The sequence below is a fragment of the Phoenix dactylifera genome, chromosome 8 (genome assembly GCF_009389715.1).
Source record: "Phoenix dactylifera cultivar Barhee BC4 chromosome 8, palm_55x_up_171113_PBpolish2nd_filt_p, whole genome shotgun sequence".
Classification (NCBI taxonomy): Eukaryota; Viridiplantae; Streptophyta; class Magnoliopsida; order Arecales; family Arecaceae; genus Phoenix; species Phoenix dactylifera.
The window spans coordinates 7,042,296-7,059,533 of NC_052399.1; the positions used below are offsets into that span (position 1 = coordinate 7,042,296).

General features: G+C 42.3%; 3 protein-coding genes across 6 annotated transcripts; all 3 read right to left on the reverse strand.

Moving 5' to 3' along the window:
- Window positions 1-1,120: 1,120 nt before the first annotated feature.
- On the reverse strand, window positions 1,121-3,321 carry LOC103716010 (elongation of fatty acids protein 3-like). Its single transcript, XM_008803836.4, has one exon. It carries the CDS (start codon window positions 2,372-2,374, stop codon window positions 1,532-1,534), a length of 843 nt encoding a protein of 280 aa, XP_008802058.2. The 5' UTR covers window positions 2,375-3,321; the 3' UTR covers window positions 1,121-1,531.
- Window positions 3,322-4,336: 1,015 nt separating this feature from the next.
- Window positions 4,337-8,192, reverse strand: LOC103716009 (phosphatidylcholine:diacylglycerol cholinephosphotransferase 1-like). Of its 3 annotated transcripts, none has more exons than XM_026808072.2 (4): window positions 6,762-8,192; window positions 6,433-6,570; window positions 5,975-6,335; window positions 4,337-4,668 (listed from the first exon to the last, which is right to left on the reverse strand). In XM_026808072.2, the coding sequence occupies exons 1-3, from the start codon at window positions 7,248-7,250 to the stop codon at window positions 5,985-5,987; spliced, it is 978 nt and encodes a 325-aa protein (XP_026663873.2). In that variant the 5' UTR covers window positions 7,251-8,192; the 3' UTR covers window positions 4,337-4,668; window positions 5,975-5,984. The 3 variants fall into 3 exon arrangements, with proteins under 3 accessions (XP_026663873.2, XP_026663874.2, XP_008802057.2); XM_026808073.2 differs by lacking the exon at window positions 4,337-4,668 and adding an exon at window positions 4,698-5,786; XM_008803835.4 differs by lacking the exon at window positions 4,337-4,668 and having other exon boundaries at window positions 5,808-6,335.
- Window positions 8,193-8,309: 117 nt separating this feature from the next.
- Window positions 8,310-16,584, reverse strand: LOC103716008. 2 transcript variants are annotated; one of them, XR_005512758.1, is made up of 7 exons: window positions 16,405-16,584; window positions 11,818-11,891; window positions 11,628-11,731; window positions 11,389-11,457; window positions 9,792-10,387; window positions 8,985-9,116; window positions 8,310-8,469 (listed from the first exon to the last, which is right to left on the reverse strand). XR_005512758.1 is itself a non-coding variant. In XM_008803834.4 (5 exons), the coding sequence occupies exons 1-5, from the start codon at window positions 16,476-16,478 to the stop codon at window positions 10,115-10,117; spliced, it is 594 nt and encodes a 197-aa protein (XP_008802056.1). In that variant the 5' UTR covers window positions 16,479-16,584; the 3' UTR covers window positions 9,729-10,114. The 2 variants fall into 2 exon arrangements, 1 of the variants encoding a protein (XP_008802056.1); XM_008803834.4 differs by lacking the exons at window positions 8,310-8,469; window positions 8,985-9,116 and having other exon boundaries at window positions 9,729-10,387.
- Window positions 16,585-17,238: the final 654 nt, after the last annotated feature.

A 17,238-nucleotide genomic window follows, 5' to 3' on the forward strand; every position in this document is an offset into this window, starting at 1 on the left:
GATGCGTCGTCGATCTATCAGCAAAAACATTTCCAATGCCAACCTGGGCCAGACCGAGCTCACTTGTAGCTCGTTGGGCCAACCCTAGATATCATCAGTTTATTACAGGCTGAGGTTGGGCCCACATTTTGGAGATATGGGTCAAGGTAGTGACCATCTTGAAAAATTTATCTATCCTTAAACTTGTTTAAAGCTGTTACTCCCATTTCTACCCTTGAATCTGCCCATCTTCGGTTCAGGTAAGCCAGGGTTCCTCCATCTTCGGTTCTAATGCTACAAGCTTTCGTTAGTTTATACTTGATTCACATCTAGTGTATAAAAGTTCTCATATTTCTGAAATGAAACATAATAGAGCCTGATGCAGAATGAAGGTTAAGTCACCGATGGATAATTTAGTTGGCATGCCCATATGCAATGTCATGTTCCTCTCTTTGTAATTCACTTTTTCAGGAGAGATCTCCAAGAAGTTGTTAGTGCAACTTTCCTCTTCTTATGGCTATGCACGTCCACAGAAAAGCAAACGGTGCAGTTGACTGAGTTGCTGCTTATGCGGCTCACCATTTTGGAAGCTTTGTATGGATGAATCGTGACACAGTGCCAGTTTCTTTATCTGGTCTTTTTTTTTTAATTTTATTGGCTGCATCCACATCTATAGAGCATGAGCCACCATTGTACCCAAAAACAAAAAGAAGCTATTTTTCTATTTGGGATATCTTAGGTTAGACAAGCTATCGATGGGCCTCTAAATAAGACCCATATCAACTAAATTCCTCTCCAGTCAAAATCCTACGGGATAACAAAACCAGAAATAGGATTTAGGCCAAGACTAGAACGGGCCTCCAGAAAAAATGGGCTGGACAGGCTAACATACCCGATTTCTATAGAAAATCTGGTCTAATCCCAACAAGCCCTAATTTGGTTTTATTTCATAAAAATGCCATCAAGCTATCGATGTTCAGATTGCTGTAGAATTACAGCAATGGCATACTGCTTTATTTTAAAAGCAAGAAGAAGAAACACGACCAGCCAACAATCAGGCTTTCTGACAATGTGAGATAAGAGAACGAGTCTGCTTTAGTTGCCATATCCTGTCCTGCAAGTTCCTTATCTTCGTCAAGGCTTTACCAAATCTCTGGGTTCTCTGTTAATCTGCACTCTAATGTGCAATTTGTAACATTAATAACCAAAAGGAAGAAAACATACCAATGGGCAACAAATGAGAGGATAGATAAGAGAAGCCCAATAACCAGTCCAGCCCACAACTCAGAGCCCACAGACCACCCCGCTAACCCAAATGGAGTCGAGCCCAAGAGCTCGGCAGATGTAACCTAATGGGCTTTTTTTGCAAATAAGAAACTCAATCGCACTTAAAAGGGAGCGGTTGGACCACATTTGAACACCTTTCATAAAATACAACAGCTTAACAAAAGAATAAGTCCACAGTCCCCATCGCACAGAAAAGCCCACCAATCCCGCAGCACGTATCCCGTCACCTCCTGATCAGAATAAGAAGAAATAAAACCGAATCCAATCACTCGCCCTTGTCCTCCTTCCTCTTGCCGCCCTTCTTGCCGCCGGCGGTGTAGGAGGTATTGTGGAAATCGAGGAAGAGGGCGAGGAGCGAGGCGTTGAAGACGGCGTTGAAGAGCCACCCGTTCATCCCGCTACACCCGCCGCCGGCGAAATGGTACCAGAGGAACACCACCGACACGGCGAAGCTGAACACGAACTGCGCGATCTGAAGCTCCGTCACCGCCCGCTTCCACCGCGGCCGCCACCGCCACCCGGCGCTGCTCGACAGATAGTACGCGTACATCACCACGTGCACCCCGGCGTTCGTCACCAGCGCCACAGGAACCAGCGACTGCGCCGCCGCCAGCCAGATGTAGCACATCACGATGACGCCGGCGTGGTGGTAGACGTGGAGGAAGGTCAGGCGGCGTCCGCCGGCGAGGAGGATGAGGAGGGTGTCGAGGAGCTCGTAGATCTTGGAGAAGTAGAAGATGTGGGCCCAGAAGAAGACGGGACCAGCGCCGGCACGGGTGGAGGAGGAGGGAGGGAAGCAGAATATCCAGCGGGGGGAGGGGGCCTGGGCAAGGGCGGAGAGGGCGCAGCCGACCGCCATGGCCGCGGAGACTAGGAAGAGGAGGAGGTTGTGGGCGGAGGAGGCGAGGCGGAGGGCGGCGGCGGAGGGGGAGGGGAGGGGGAGGAGGCCGCGGTGTAGAAGGAGGGTGAGGGAGAGGTAGGAGAGGACGATGCCGGCGACGAAGGGTACGGAGGCGCCGGGGGTCTCGTTGGGACGCCATTCGAAGCCGGCGATTGCTGGGTGGTCCACCAACCACCACCGGAGGCGGTACAGCCACCACGACGCCATCCTCTTTTAAGGATTTTGGAGGACGATTTTGGTGGAAGGCGGAAGACGTGGTTTTGCGGCTGAGTATGTAGTTCGGGAAAAGTCTACGGCGAGGAATGTGATAAGACGAGACGTGGAGAGTGCTATGGAGTTGGTAGTGTAAATGGGCCGGTTCACAGCAGTGACGAGCCCAGCCCGATTTAAAACCAATGCATGCGACCCGAACCCAAGCCGATGAGGAAGGGTCAGATTGGAGGCTACGCCGGCCCGGTATGTTGTCATTCTTTCTGTTTCCTAATTATGAGGTTCTTTTGTTGTTGTTTTCTTTTTTTTGAAAAATAAAACCACTACTTTGTTTTCATCTACAAAATCATTATAAATAGTTGTCGTACAAGAAAAAATAGGGAGTTATACACTTTATTCAAACATGTACGTCATATATAAATGTATACATACTAACTGTAGATTTATGGGTCGGGCCAAGGTGTCAACCTGGACCGGGCCTGACATTCATACGTGCATAAAATCTTGAGATGGGTCTGATCGAATAAATTTAAAACTATAGCCCCGGGCTCATCTAACCCATTTGCCTCTAGGGTGACCGGAGGAAATATTGGACACCTCGACTCGGGCCAAACCTACCGCATTAACCTCAGGCATAAAATGAGGATAACAACTTTAGTCTCAACCGAGCAGCCAACCAACCGAGGTGATTGACTTCGGTCTCGATGGAGAAAAAGCCATCAGCCAAGGAGAACAATCAACACGTGTCGAAAAGGACTAACAGTCCTAACAACCGACAGCTCTGACAGCCTGCAGTTGTGGTTGCACCACGGCATGCGAGAACATTGTCTGACTAATTGAATGCCAGAACACTCTCCTTCTTTACAGTTTTTTGAATTGGAGGGGAGATTAGTTGATTAGAACATTGTTTGACCAATTAAATGATAGAACCTCCTCCTCCTTAATGCTTTTGAATTGGAGGGGAGGGGAGGGGAGGGGAGGGAGGGAAGGAGAGCCCCTGTAAGGCTTATTGTTTTTCTGCAAACACGTAGATAATTGATGAGTATTACCCTATCCAAAATCTATGGATGAATGCTATGTGAATATGTGCAAGTTTATTCCTTTTCAAAAAAATCTTTCATCCAGTGGGTGGCTGAGGTGATTATTATCCTGGCTTTAAAACAATTATATCGATACCTAATTTTGTCATGTATCTGAATAGCTAACATAGAATGTCTGATCTGTATGTAAAATGAATCAGACCTTGGAATCTACTAGCCTCCACTGATTCTAGCAAGCACTATGCTCACGTTGCCCACTCCAAGTATAAAACTTGCCGCATTATTCATCCTAGCACTGAGAGGGCTGAACTTACTCTAAATTAAGCTCTAATACTCTTTGTAACTGTCGAGGATCATGTGTGAGATTTAGACCCTTATGGAATAATTAGTGGAAGCTAGATAGATTGATATACTAGTGACTTAAACTTTTAATTGAATCGAGTTCCGACTTGTATATCAAGGCATTGTTTTGGTTGAGCTCAAACTCCCTGTTTCCCCAGTAAGCGGTGTGAACGCTGATGGTTGAGTCATGGTGGCCGTGGTGCGTCGAGCTGATGAAGTTGACTTGATGAATCAAGTGTTGGATTTAAACATGGACTTGATAGGCTCGCTATGCATCGAGTTGGTAAGTAATTGGGTGCAGATTGGATGGCGAGCTATGTGGCTAACCATACTAAATTTATATTATGAGATTTTTCTACATAGCTTCTGCAGCTTTGTAAAAATATTTCATTTTTTAGAATTTCATGGATGTGTTTGCACTTGTTTTAAATAATTAATTCGTCCATTCTACAAAAGAAAAAGAAGAGTAATGAGGAACAGAGTTTGAGCTTGATCAGGTGGTAATGGATTAGACTTGAGGGAAGTTCAAATCAGTTTATACAAGAAGAGGAAGAATGTTACAGATCACAAATAAGACTCGTAGATCAAGGTCTTCTTTTACTTCCAACTTGTATATCAAGGTCATCTTCTGATTGGAGTTAAGTTCTTTCTCTCCCCCCTACAGTACTAACTCTGTTTTTTGGGGTGATAGACATTGTTATGTTAGTTTGATGATATCTGCTGTTATGGACCTAATGATACATGATGCTTTTGGGTCATGGATTTAACATTCAGGCTCTAAACATTTAGGAACATCCTTTCAAGGGACCACAGTCACTTTTGATCCACAGAAGGTGCACTTACTGTGCTGCTTGTTTGTTACGTTTCAGTTCCTTTTTCTCTTCTAGTTGCATGCCTATAATGTGGTACCTGTAAAAAAATTGTCTTTGATGTGATAATGGTGCAGAAATCATGATCAATTTAATATCAATTGCTAATATCCTCCACAAATATCCATTTCTTCAGGCTAGCTTATTCTCTTCATTGCAGTAGGCTATCTACAATGCCATAATAATATGGAAGGTGCCTCTTAATTGTGGTGGTTGTTGCAGGTCACTGTTGACTGATGGCAAGGCATTTTGATATCCCTTCTCAAATTTCCTAAATGAATATTTTTCATATCACCTGCAATGCATAAATTAGGCCACAAGGACATCCAGCCATCCTTTACAGAGCTAAAGCACAGCATAGCCATACTTTGAATCTAAACTAATTGTAAACCTGCTCAAAATAGAGGGTAACCTAAATCAAAATACAAACATACTCAACACAGAGAGGTGACTAACAATTGTTTGAAAGCATTTGGAGAACCGTCAATCTCATCCATTGCAAATAACAATCTACCCGAAAGAACTTCTATGATTCGTGATGGTTTTCCTGGGGTTTGTCTATATAGCTCTAATAGTGCCAGTAATCAAGGCCATATTCCCTCATTTCAAGTTGTAGATCGCTTGCCTTTCAATTGACGCATTACCTTTCTTTTTTTTTTTTCAATACACCATTCGGTAAAGTGTAGGAATTTTGAAGTAGAATTGGCAGTAAGAAGGTTAATGCAACTTGCATGCAGAGTCTGGCAGAAAAAATTGAGTGCGCAGAAGGCGCCTGCGACAGAGCAACCTTTCCACATTCAAGCAATGTGATTGTAAGCTGTGCAATTGGCAGCTCGTACTCTGATCGAGTAAGTGAACCCCTTCTCATTTTCCATCAAATGCAAGAATCTAAAAGAATGAGAGAGAGCAGGGACATCATCCTCATAAATGGATGCTGACCTCTTCCCTATCCTAGTTATATCTACATGGAGATCGCTGCTAGCTGAACCCTGTCCCAGGATGCATGGATCCAAGCTCGCTATTACATGAGCTATCCTAGCGCTTTGGGATCTATCCTTCAGCTCAGCTGACAATCTTGACTTAAACCTCGATGTAATGCTGCTTCCCACCTCATTAGAAGCTAAGCTGGCTTGGTACCAGTTTTCATCTTGGTGATATCTATATGATTAGAAGAAGAAGTAAAAAAAGAAAAATGCTGACTTCCTGATCTAGTGAATCCAAAGATGGTGTACAAAATGGTGACTGGTGTTTTAGGAGGTGAAATTCGGTGCCATGGAATTATTTATGTGTAAAAAACAAGAGGGCAGAAAAGAAATGAAGAGGCAGGCGAGAGGTTTCTGCATTACATGGGAATGGCTATGAAGAGCAGCTGCCACTGCTGCAGTCGCAGGCGCAACATACTCGTTCTGGTTTCTGGTACTCGCCGGCCGCCGCATGCCTCCTGCTATCCTCGTAATTCCCGGCGAGGATGTCAAAGAGGAAGCCAGCTCCGACCCCAACGGCCAAGTCGATGGTGTAGTGGCCCCTGGAAGCGAGCAGCCGCAGCCCCTGCAGCATGTTGAGGGCATCGAAGGCCCAGGCCATCCCGTGCCGCCGCGTCCGCCGCATGTCCAGAGACGCGATCACCGCCGCCGCCACATGCCCTGAGAAGAAGAGGAAGAAGGACACGTTGCCCACAGGGAAATCCGCACCCGAGCCCAGGAAGCCCTGCAAGAGATGCAGGCCAGCGTCATGAGAACTAGAAGGAAAATTAAGCAGGAGGACATGAAACGGCATGGCGGCCGTTGCCGATCTTCTTCGGTACCTGCGGCAGCGGGAGCTGGGTCGCGGATCCGAGTATACCCCTTGACGCAAACATGAAGAGAGTTGCGATGGTAGGCCGCGGCCTCCCCTCCACCAGCAAGGTCCATAGTATGTACGCGATCTGCATGCCCACGAACACCTGAGGAAAAAAAAATTCATACATCCACCCGGTTACTGCAGGCCTGGAGCTGTTGGTTGGCCGGATCCGCCATCGTCGTCGTCGATGGTCCTTCAAACATGTGCGATCGGCCCATGGACGATGGCGCGCGAGGGGGGCCTTTGACACCCCTGCATGCGTTTGTATTGAAAGCAGAACGAACAGGGACTTACGGTGTTGAGGGCGGCGAGGGCCGAGTTGAGGGAGGGCCTGGTGGCGAGGAGGCTGTGGAGGGGCTGCGTGAGGACGAAACCGAGGTCCACGGGTGGGGCCAAGGAAGGAACCATTCCATGGGTGTACTCCACGCCCATGAAGAAGAGCAAGGAAATGCACAACAGAGAGGGTAGGGGATGATGCCTCGCAATCCCGGCCACGTCCTCTATCGACAGGCTAGCGATGAAGGCGCGTTTGGGAGGCAAAAGGGCAGCGGTCCATTTGCTGCTCTTCCTGCTGCTGCTTCCGCCGTTCATCATACTACCGCCAGGCGGCTGCCACCGAGGATGGTGGTGGTGATGGCCGTTCAGGGGGCGGGCGGAGCTTCTGTGGGCGTCGCCGCCGACGTGTTTGTCGTCATGCTCAGCGGCTTCCCGTCTTAACCTTACCTTGTCGCTCGTCCTCTCATGTAGATAGGGCCGGATGATGCTCCCAACCTTGTCGCGCATCTCCGTCGGTTCTTCCGGTGCTGCTGCCGGGAGGCATATCTGCGCGTGCTGTCCAAGCCTCGTTTTTATAGGGTGCTGCGGCGGAGTCCCCCAGGGGAAATTGGCGACGATGTGGTTGCCTAAGACGGCAATTGATATGTGGAGGCGGGGTCCCAACGATCGATCGAATGCTTGGGTGAAGGACGGTGCAAGAAAAGTTAAGGCACCACGCAAATGGTGCTTGTCGTGCAATGTGCAAAATTAGAACGGGCGTGGGGAAGACAGAGCTGGGTCACGTACAAGAGATGGTCAAGTCTCGTGGGAAGCGTGGGGTGTGGGTCGACCACAGAGAGGGACGGCAGAAGAAGGGCTCAAATTACTGTGGATGCGGTAGAAAACACGGTCTTCTTAATTTACCAAGAACAGAGGGCTCAGAGTATGGTGTGGTGGTTGCAGTAGAAAAACGCGGTTTTAACGCGTCCTTTCCCTGCGGGGAGAGACCCCGGCGGGCGCGCATTCAAACGAGGCGACCGAGCGTGCAGCGGAGTGGAATCTGTCACCCTCGCTCCCCACTACTTTTGCACCGCCTTCCGAGCTATATCCTTCAACGACAGGCTGGAGAATTAAATTCCATGCTCCTTCTCGTTTCTTTCTTAATAGCCGTTTTCTCAGACGCAGCTACCTTCGTCGCCTCCGCCTTAATCACATGGCCCCGAAGCATTTAGGATTTGTGAGGAGTTAGCTGTCACCTCAGCCAGCTGGGAGCAGCGTATGAATGTTCCTCAGTTATCTTTTCTTAATGACATGGTTTGGCTTGCACGGCTGCCTCACTTGATACGGGTTGCACCGGTTCCACGGTCATATCTAAAAAATGGCTCACATGAATCGCGCAAGCATGTTGGTGTTATGTGGCATGATTAACAAGAATTCTTTTTGTAAGTTGGTAGCGGGAGGAGATTTTCGCAAGCAAGGTAAATCATGTCGGTACAGCCATTGAAGAGTGAACTCCATCCTTTAAATTTTTATATTTATAGTTTATAATTTAAATTTTATATTTTCTATGATTTTTTGGGGCATGCATGGTACGAATCTAGTTACTAATTTCATAATAGAAGACAATTGGAACTAGATAACATATTTATCCTTTCACACTTGGATGTTTTACCCATAATTTAGCAAGCCTAACATTGATGGCGGAGATTGATCGGCTTGGATGAAGCTGGTTGGCATGGAATCTGACCTGCAAGCAAAGAAGATAATCAGGAGATTGCTGGGACTTGTTTGATGGAGGATTATTTGATGCTTAAGTCGGGCAGAGCTTAGATAAAAAGAATAAGCAAGAAAGGAGAGCTGAAGTACGAGCTAATAAAGGTTTTGTTGAAATGAATTTTATTTACTTGGTGTTTTATGTTTTGGGTGGATATAGGAGAATTTATTTTCTTTTCCCTTCCTATGTAAATGTGTTAACGACAAGAATTATCAACAGAAGGTATTATACTGACAAAAGAACTAGTCATCAGAAAAACGAACTTGATATGTACAATCTTAATGCTCTTTACAAGTTTATCAATGAGATAATTCTTGCTCCAAAAATTCCATTTTATATTTTTCCTCCTGTAATGTCAGTTTACTTACTAAAAGTGTCCCCCCCACCCGCGCGAAAAAAAAAGAGAACATTATGTCGGACTATGGGGGGGCAATGATATCCTTCGTGCTTTGTTGAGACTTTTCATGGATCAGTCGCAGAGGCTTTACCTGTTGACAAAAAGTTCTCTTTATCTTGTACCAGGGAAACTTTTGTAGTGCTGCTACTGTGAGGACCTTTAGCTTGGAGAATTTAGCAGCCTCTCTATTTTCATCAGCTCAGTGGTTCTCAAGATCTCTAACCTGCCACCATTCATCCAAAAAACAATCAGTTTTTTTTTCTTTTGTGTGCGCGTGTGTATTGGGGGGGGGGGGGGAGTATTGGCTCTTAGTAAGTAAACTAACGTCGATTCATTTATATTTACAGGAGGAAAAAATATAAAATAAACTTTTTGAAGCAAGAATTATCTGATATAACATGTCTAGTTTGAAAATTTCTTCCCATTGATAAACTTGGAAAGTTCTTTTTTCTGATGACTGGTTCTCATGTCAATATCGTACCCTCTTTTGATAATTCATACATATTTGCTCGGCATCTCTAATATATAGATCCAAATGTTTAGAAGCTGTCGTTAACACATTCACATGGAAAGGAAAAAGAAAATAAATTCCCCTATATCCACACAAAACATAAAACACCAAGTAAAAATTCATTTCATGGAGAGAGAGCCATGTATAGGAAGTTCTCCTGCAGGAAACTCCCTATGAAATTGCAGAGATAACCGAATAAAGATTGGTTGCACCTATCAAATGTTAGTTATTGCTGGAAATGGCAGAGTATTTCATGCAGGAGGTAATAACCAGCTCCTCTCTATATATGCTCTTTATTTTCAAAAATTTAATTTTATAGCCTGGTGAACTAATTGATGATTTATCCTATAAAAAAGTAAGCATTGGAAAATTACAAAAACAAATTACCTCCTTCCATGTCACCATCGCCGTGATCGGTAGCCCATCATATTTCTGCTTTTTTATTGACATTTAAAACAACCTGCTTCTTTAAAAAAAAGCAGCACGAGGGCAGGCGGGGGGAGAGAGAGAGAGAGAGAGAGAGCTATTCTTCCTAGCTAAATCCATATACAGAAAAATGACACTTCTAGTACTCGGAGATGCAAAGCTTGAACTGACTAGAAGTGCCCCAAGAACAACTGACAACTTCTTCCTGATCCAACTAATCACTAATCATCTGTCTACCATCAAGCATGCACTACTGAACCCGTTCTATCTTCAGGTTAAAAAGATCATATCCATATGCTGCTGAATGCTTCCTCAATTGCCCTCCTCTTGCTCAATTCGATGGTCCATCCTCCAGCTCTGGCCCCTCTCTCCTCTCGTAGCTTCTTTGCCTCCTCGTCCCCGGCTGCATACCCTTGCAGGGGATCGACTGGGCCCCCAATTGGGATGGGCTGCGGAGCCATACCAGTAGGGCGCGGCTGTGCAAGACCACCACCAGGGACGGCGGCTGGGGCATATTGCCCTTGCATGCCAACCCCTTGAGAGCTTGGTCCGGGACCCTGGTTTTTGAGATTTTACCCAAACATTAGTGTCCATTCAAATGTTCAAGGCATTTTACTTATCAGTGCATTGGGCATCTCAAAATAAAAAATAGAGGAAATACGAACCATGATATATATATAGTCCACAGGCCAATTTATGTTAGGTCTATACTATGTTAAGGCAGAACAAGATATGCGTGTTCTGTCTTGCTCCACTGGAATGGCATAACAGTCATTGGCATAACATGAGTATTCTGGCTCGGTTTTCTGTCAATTTCTCACAGAACCAATACCAAAGTATAATGGTATGCATGTAAAGCCTCAGAATAAAATATCATGGGGATAGAGTACATTTTATTAAAATTGAATATGAAGCCAGATGTTTTTAAAAAGGCATAAACGTAAAGAACAAATTGGAGGGTTTAACATGATACCATTTGGGAGCAGTAATATGCAAAAATTAAATTTTCAATTAGACATTGAGAAATTACTGAAAGAAAGAAAGTGGTAACATAAAATTAAAAATTGATTTGACATGTAATTGTTTTATTTGACTTAAAATGCTAAATTCATCATAGTTTTCTGAAAAGCATCATACAACAAGAGTGACTAATCACATGCATTACAGTTGCTTATGTCTCAGTTACGCAATTAGAATTTTCCCGAGCTTCGGCCAACCTGCATTATTAGTGCACTTAGGAGAGAAGTGCACGAGTGAAAGCACAGATCTTTCTTATTGGCACTCTTTAAACCCTATTTTAATCTTCAGTAGCTCTTATTTATACATGGATCATCTTGATTGCCTATCCAAGTGGGACTCTAAGCTCAACTACTCAAAGAGATTGAATTTGATCATTGGATAAATATCCAATGACTGACATAAATGATAAAGTAACTCGAGAAATAAGATTTTTCTAATCTTCTATTTCATAATTCCAATTATATTGAGCTCATTCTCTTTTGACTGCACAAATGCCAAATTCTAGATGCGACATCATTAAACTCAGCAATTTACTCACCATATCAGCGGGATCAGCCTGTACAGAATTCCCTTTGTTTGCCCTTAGAGCTGCTGCTAATTCTTCAGCCTGTATCAAATTATTAACATACTCAAAACAATGAATTGGCACCCTGGTAATATTTAAATTAAGACATCCGATAAATGTTAACTTAATAGGACAACTTAGCAGAGAAGAGGGAGGCACAGCCTCTTAGCATATATAAGATAGAAAAGAAAATTGATGCTTCTTTAAAGCACCTTACGAGCTCGGGAATTGATTATTTGTTCAGCATTTTCTTCTTGGTATTTCGCAATCTTGGCCTCAATTGCAGCAACATCTATTCCTTCAATTAAGTTGTAAGCTACAGGAAAAGATAAGCAAAAATGGACTGCTGTCAAACAACACATCAATACATGTGATATCAGATGGCAAAATGGGAATTCTTACTCATATCCTCAACTTCTTCCAAGTAATCATTGTACTCTCTGAGTGATGGAAAGTCCTCTTCCCGTTTGTTATATCTAGACATGAAAATAAACATGAATGATAAGTCATAGAAAGAGGCATTTCAGAAGCAAAGTCATTGAACTCCCAAAATAGTTCAGGCACTACACTATTGGCATTAGTGACAAAAGACATTCATCAGCTTGGAGATGAACCATATAGATTGGCCAAACAGAATAGATCAACTACCTAAAAAATGCAAGTGAATGCAAATGGATGCCTCTATGAAATATATTGTCAGACTTTCGAGTTCTTAAATTCATAAATGATTTCTTAGAGATGCAATGAAAAATAACTTGAGCTTAGAAGGTATCCTTTTCCATTTCCTATATCATTATAGAAGGGGCTCATATCAGTTTCAAAGAATCAAGAAAGAGAAGAAAGAGTAAAGGAATAAAGATGGCAGTTATGAGAAAGGATTTGGAAAAGCTAGTAATAGCAATCAGTTTAGAACTAAGCAAGAATGAAAGGCAAAGAAGGATCCACAAAACCAACCAAAATATTTGTGAAAATAAATGGTCCATGGTTTATAGCAACACCTGGCATCAAGCATAACACAAATTATGATTCAAGAGAATTTACATAAATTTGAAAGCTTCCTACAAGTGTTGCCTCCTTATATAAATGATCAGATAGGGAATCAAATGCTCAAAATCCAAACTTAGATGTTCTAGAGGCATTTGCATATGCATCAAGGGCCACCAAATGGACAGTTGTTATATATAGCAGAGCAGTGGAGGGGAAGTACTTAATACATCTGATGATTGGTCCAGTATTATTTACAATGTGTAGATCGACAGTTTCTCTCAGCATTGATGGCCGAGCACAAATTTTGAAAGCAAGGCTGACAATGCTAGTTATAGGAAATAACTATTAAAATCATGTACATATAATACTTCAAGTATTTCATCTTTCAACAGTCCTTGCCTAAAGAACTTGTAGAGTAGCATAAGGCTCCACTCTATCTATATAATTTTCATAGCAACAAATAAAACTTTCTTGGATTGGTATCGAGGCTCATAAAATTGCATATATTAAGAGCATTATCTAGTGTTCCAAATATTCATGAAATATTTCATCTTCAACGTCATAAAAATCCTTTTAAAACCTTCATACTTTCACACCATCAAAATCATGATTGACTGACTACATCGAACATTCTCCTGGCGGGGTGGGGGCCCAGTGGGGGCTGCTACGCGGGGGTGGGCTTGACCCTTCCTCCCCCCTTTCCCCTTTTTTTTAAAGCAAAAAAGAAAAAAAAATCATGATTGACTAACTACAGCCCATGCATCAATGGTCAGATATATCAAACCATAATTATTTGCAGTCACATTACTGACTAAGCCATTAATCAAAGCAAGCTTTCAAAACATTCTGTCACAACTAACATCCAAATTCTCTAGACGCCTCCTCCCTAAACTTTTGAGCCTTTCTCCTGATTAAAATGCATCAATCTGCAGTGGTAATACTTTCATTGAGATGAAAAGATTCGTGAAACATTATCATACATCTGGAGTGATATAATGAATTTATGAATCCACATTTTTTTGTGCTTTATGCAAAAATCCAGTAAGATGGGTCAAACCCACAACCAAAGGGTGAATATTCAGCATATGAATCAAGCAATTTTTCAAGAAAATACATGTGGAGAAGACTATGACTTTTGTTTCTGAAAAGAATCTTCGGTACTACAGAGGCCTTCCCACTCTTAAAACCTACATAGACTCCTTAATAAGCTAAAATTTGTAATAACAAAAGGGCTCTCCAACAAGTGTTTATCAAAGAAATCCCAACACTATATAAAAGCACGAATATTCCCAAACTTTTCAACTCCCACAACTCCCCTAATTAGATTTTTCTGTTAAATGGTTTCCTCGCTATTAACCTCAGCAGACTCTTCCTAATCCTAGGGTTGTTAGAACTTGGATTACTTCCCAATCCTGAAAACCCTCGAGTTGTATCGGTTCGCAAGCCACAACCCCTCTCTTGCAACAACCATTTTTCCTAAAATTAGTGAATAATTAATTTTGAAATTCGACATTCAGAATTTAGTTAAATAGCCCTTTATCCAAAATCTTTAGCAGCCATGTGCATTTTCAGCTGCAATAGAACTGGTCTAAAAAAGAAGAAACTATAGAAACCCATCTAATAGGCCTGATGAATTTGAGGAGAGAAAGGAAAGAGGGTCAGACCAGGATGGCAGTTTCTGCTTTGGATAGCCCCAAGAAGTTACCTCTCCTTTTGTTTCTTGTGCCAAAGTGGAAACCCGCTTATATCATCTGGCCAAATAACCTCCTTCCTTTAATGGATGGAACCTCATCCTGAACACTTTGGTACAAATAAGAAGAGGGCCCACCACTATCTAAAGAATGAACCAAATTTTAGGGGAAAGATCACAAAGAATCTTGTAATTCTAGCCCCCTAGAATGAAACGAAATAATACAAATCATAAGCAACTTCCTGAAGCCCTAAAAGGTAGCAAGTGACAGAAAAACACATGACACTCCTATGACACTTTCATTCACCCTTCAAGCCAACCACAAGAATCCTAATGTCGATAACATCAATTCACCGGGGTTGAAGGAGTCCGATTCTAACAAATCGGTATTTACCACTAAAGAACAATTTGTTGCCGTATGACATTTCTATTTGGCTGGAGATTAAACTCTTATGGAGGAAAGTATAGATGCATGAAAATAGTGAAGGAACACCTCCTTTGTCATAGATCAAGATCAATGCAGAAGAGTGTGATATGTTGTCACAGACAGAATCTCATGTCAAACACATTTGCCAAGGAGATCAATGATAGAGATCCACATCAAGCAACAAGCAAGTAATGCACTCTTCTCTCCATCTCACAACCAAGAGTTTGCATATGGTTCAGCCACTTAACTTTTCAGCCAAGTCCAAGCAAACTTATTAGATACTATATCAAAACGTCTATCATTAATCAAGTTGTAATGGCACCCAGTAAATTGTTGTTGGTGGAAAATTGAGCTGTGTCACCAATTGCCTGAGACATTCCGTTATGCAGATCTAATATACTGAGTAAGAAGAGAACCAACTCCAATGTAACCAGTTACTTCCCTATGTCCAAGAACTGCACCATCTTAAAGTTTTTTTTTTTTTTTGGATGTTTTAGCAATCTTGAAACTCCAGAAAATATTAACGATTTAGCTGTTGCAATACGTACGATTCAAGTAAGTCTTTATCAACTAAGTCTCCTCATCAACTTTTGTATGTAATGAGAACCTATATATTTCTTAAGCATTCCAAAGCCTAAAACCAACTTTTATCATTTGGATTGCAGGCCTCGGGCACTGCTCTGCACTTCGCTACTGGCACTTCTTTAGCAGTATAGTCTCAAGCTCATAAGTAGTTTGAGTCTTTTTTATGTATGCTCATGTACACTATCTTCTTTTTGACGATGCAGGTGAGACTTGATAAATAAGCCAGCTCATCTACACTAAAGAAGTCTTCAACATATCCAACCAACTACTACATTAACTCGTCATTTACAATTCACCTCTTGGGCGCAACTCCACCATATATGTGTAAAATGTGCACTCCAGTTACATCCCGTAGTGCCGCAAACCATATTTTCTGCCAATAAATGTCTTGCAAAGAAATTTTTAACATCATGAAAGAGTCGGTCCAAAAGTAGAGAAGGATTCATCCTCCATAGAACTTCAGTACCACCGATTTCACCCCTCGTTCAATCACAACAGAGGTTCGAACACCTGCCATAGGGCTCAGCAACCCATATGTATGGCTCTGGAGGCATGATAGTATCCTCCCGCAGCAGGATTTTCGATTCTACTTGGCACTTCACCTCTGAACACAAGAAACTCTAGTTGCACTATCTTTGGATCCTATCTCCTTGCTTCTATGGTGTGTTACAACTCGTGATGCACCGCAATCCTCCAACGCCATGAGGTCTAATGGTTCATCTTGCTTCAAAAAGGAAATGGCGAACCTGCATCACCTCCTTTACCCGATACCCCCTGCGCTTCAACGAACCGAGTTCGCTCTCTACTTCCGTTCTGGCTTGCGCAATCATAAACTGGAAGAAATATACCTTCAAATGGTTTTGATGACAAACCGACACAAAATCACGACGTTTTGATATCTGCCTTCATTTCATCGACAGGATGATGCTTACAGCAGGCATTATTGTTTCTTTTTTTTCCCCCACGGGCTGTAACCCAAAAAGCAAGAAGGTAGGAGGAAAATTATCCCCCAAAGATGAGCAATTACAGGTTTTATCAGTATACTTAGCAATCCAGGAACAGGGATAAACCAAAGCAGCCCTCCATCATCCACCAAGGAAAAACAAATTGATCATGAAAAGGGAAATTAGAATTAGATTCATCATCACATATCAACTTCGTGATTGAATGAGTTCTGGATATTAATTTCGGAAATTAAAGTGCGGTGGAGTGACAAAATCTTAATGAGGTTTTGTGCAGTAAATTCAATTTCTTCGATTTCAGAGCGATTTGAATCAGTGGTGGAGAGAGAGAGGCGTACATGTTGGCGATCCTCCTTCGGATGACCATCTCTTTGGCCCAGGAGTTGGAGTTGCTCCCTGACGCCACCACCATCGCTCACAGTTCCGTCGCAGGCCGGCCGAATTAGGAACCAAGGGTTCGAGATCGAGAGAGAGAGAGAGAGAGAGAAGGAGACGAGGGTAGACGAGCCCAGCACGAGCGGACCAACCCTCACTCTAGCAAGATTTATTTTATAATTAAGTCGAGCTCGAATCAGCCCCCATTTAAATTCCAAGCCAAAATCGAGCTATTCAGTAGCAGCTTTCATTTGTATAATTTTTTACTTTTTTTTATTATATTTTAATTTTATTATTAAAATATTCTACTTTTTATAAATTATATTAATCTATCACAAGTAAATATTAAAATATTTTTTTTTAAATTAATAATAATGTTTATTTGTATATTGTTTTGATGAGACGCCCCGTAAAAGTATATTCAAAAAAATTAAAAAACAAAATACCACAAAAAAATTGCTGCTAAAATGTTGTGCCATATAATGCTTATTTGTATGTTTATATATTTCAGTTTAAATCGAAACAAATTCGAATTAGCTTTAACTTAGGCTTGGTTACTAAGTGAGTTGAACTCGTGCCAAATTTCAAGCTGAACACATGTTGGCTCACAAACAACTTACTCATTTGCCAACCCTGTATACTTGTTCGTACAAATACACACAATTTGATTGTTTCATTATATTATTAATTTCATATATGGCATTCATGTCTACTATGTTTCATCATAATTTTGGCAACATTATGTTTGCCCTTATCCAAGGGACCTCTTCTATGTTAGTCATGAGCTTTCAGCATAA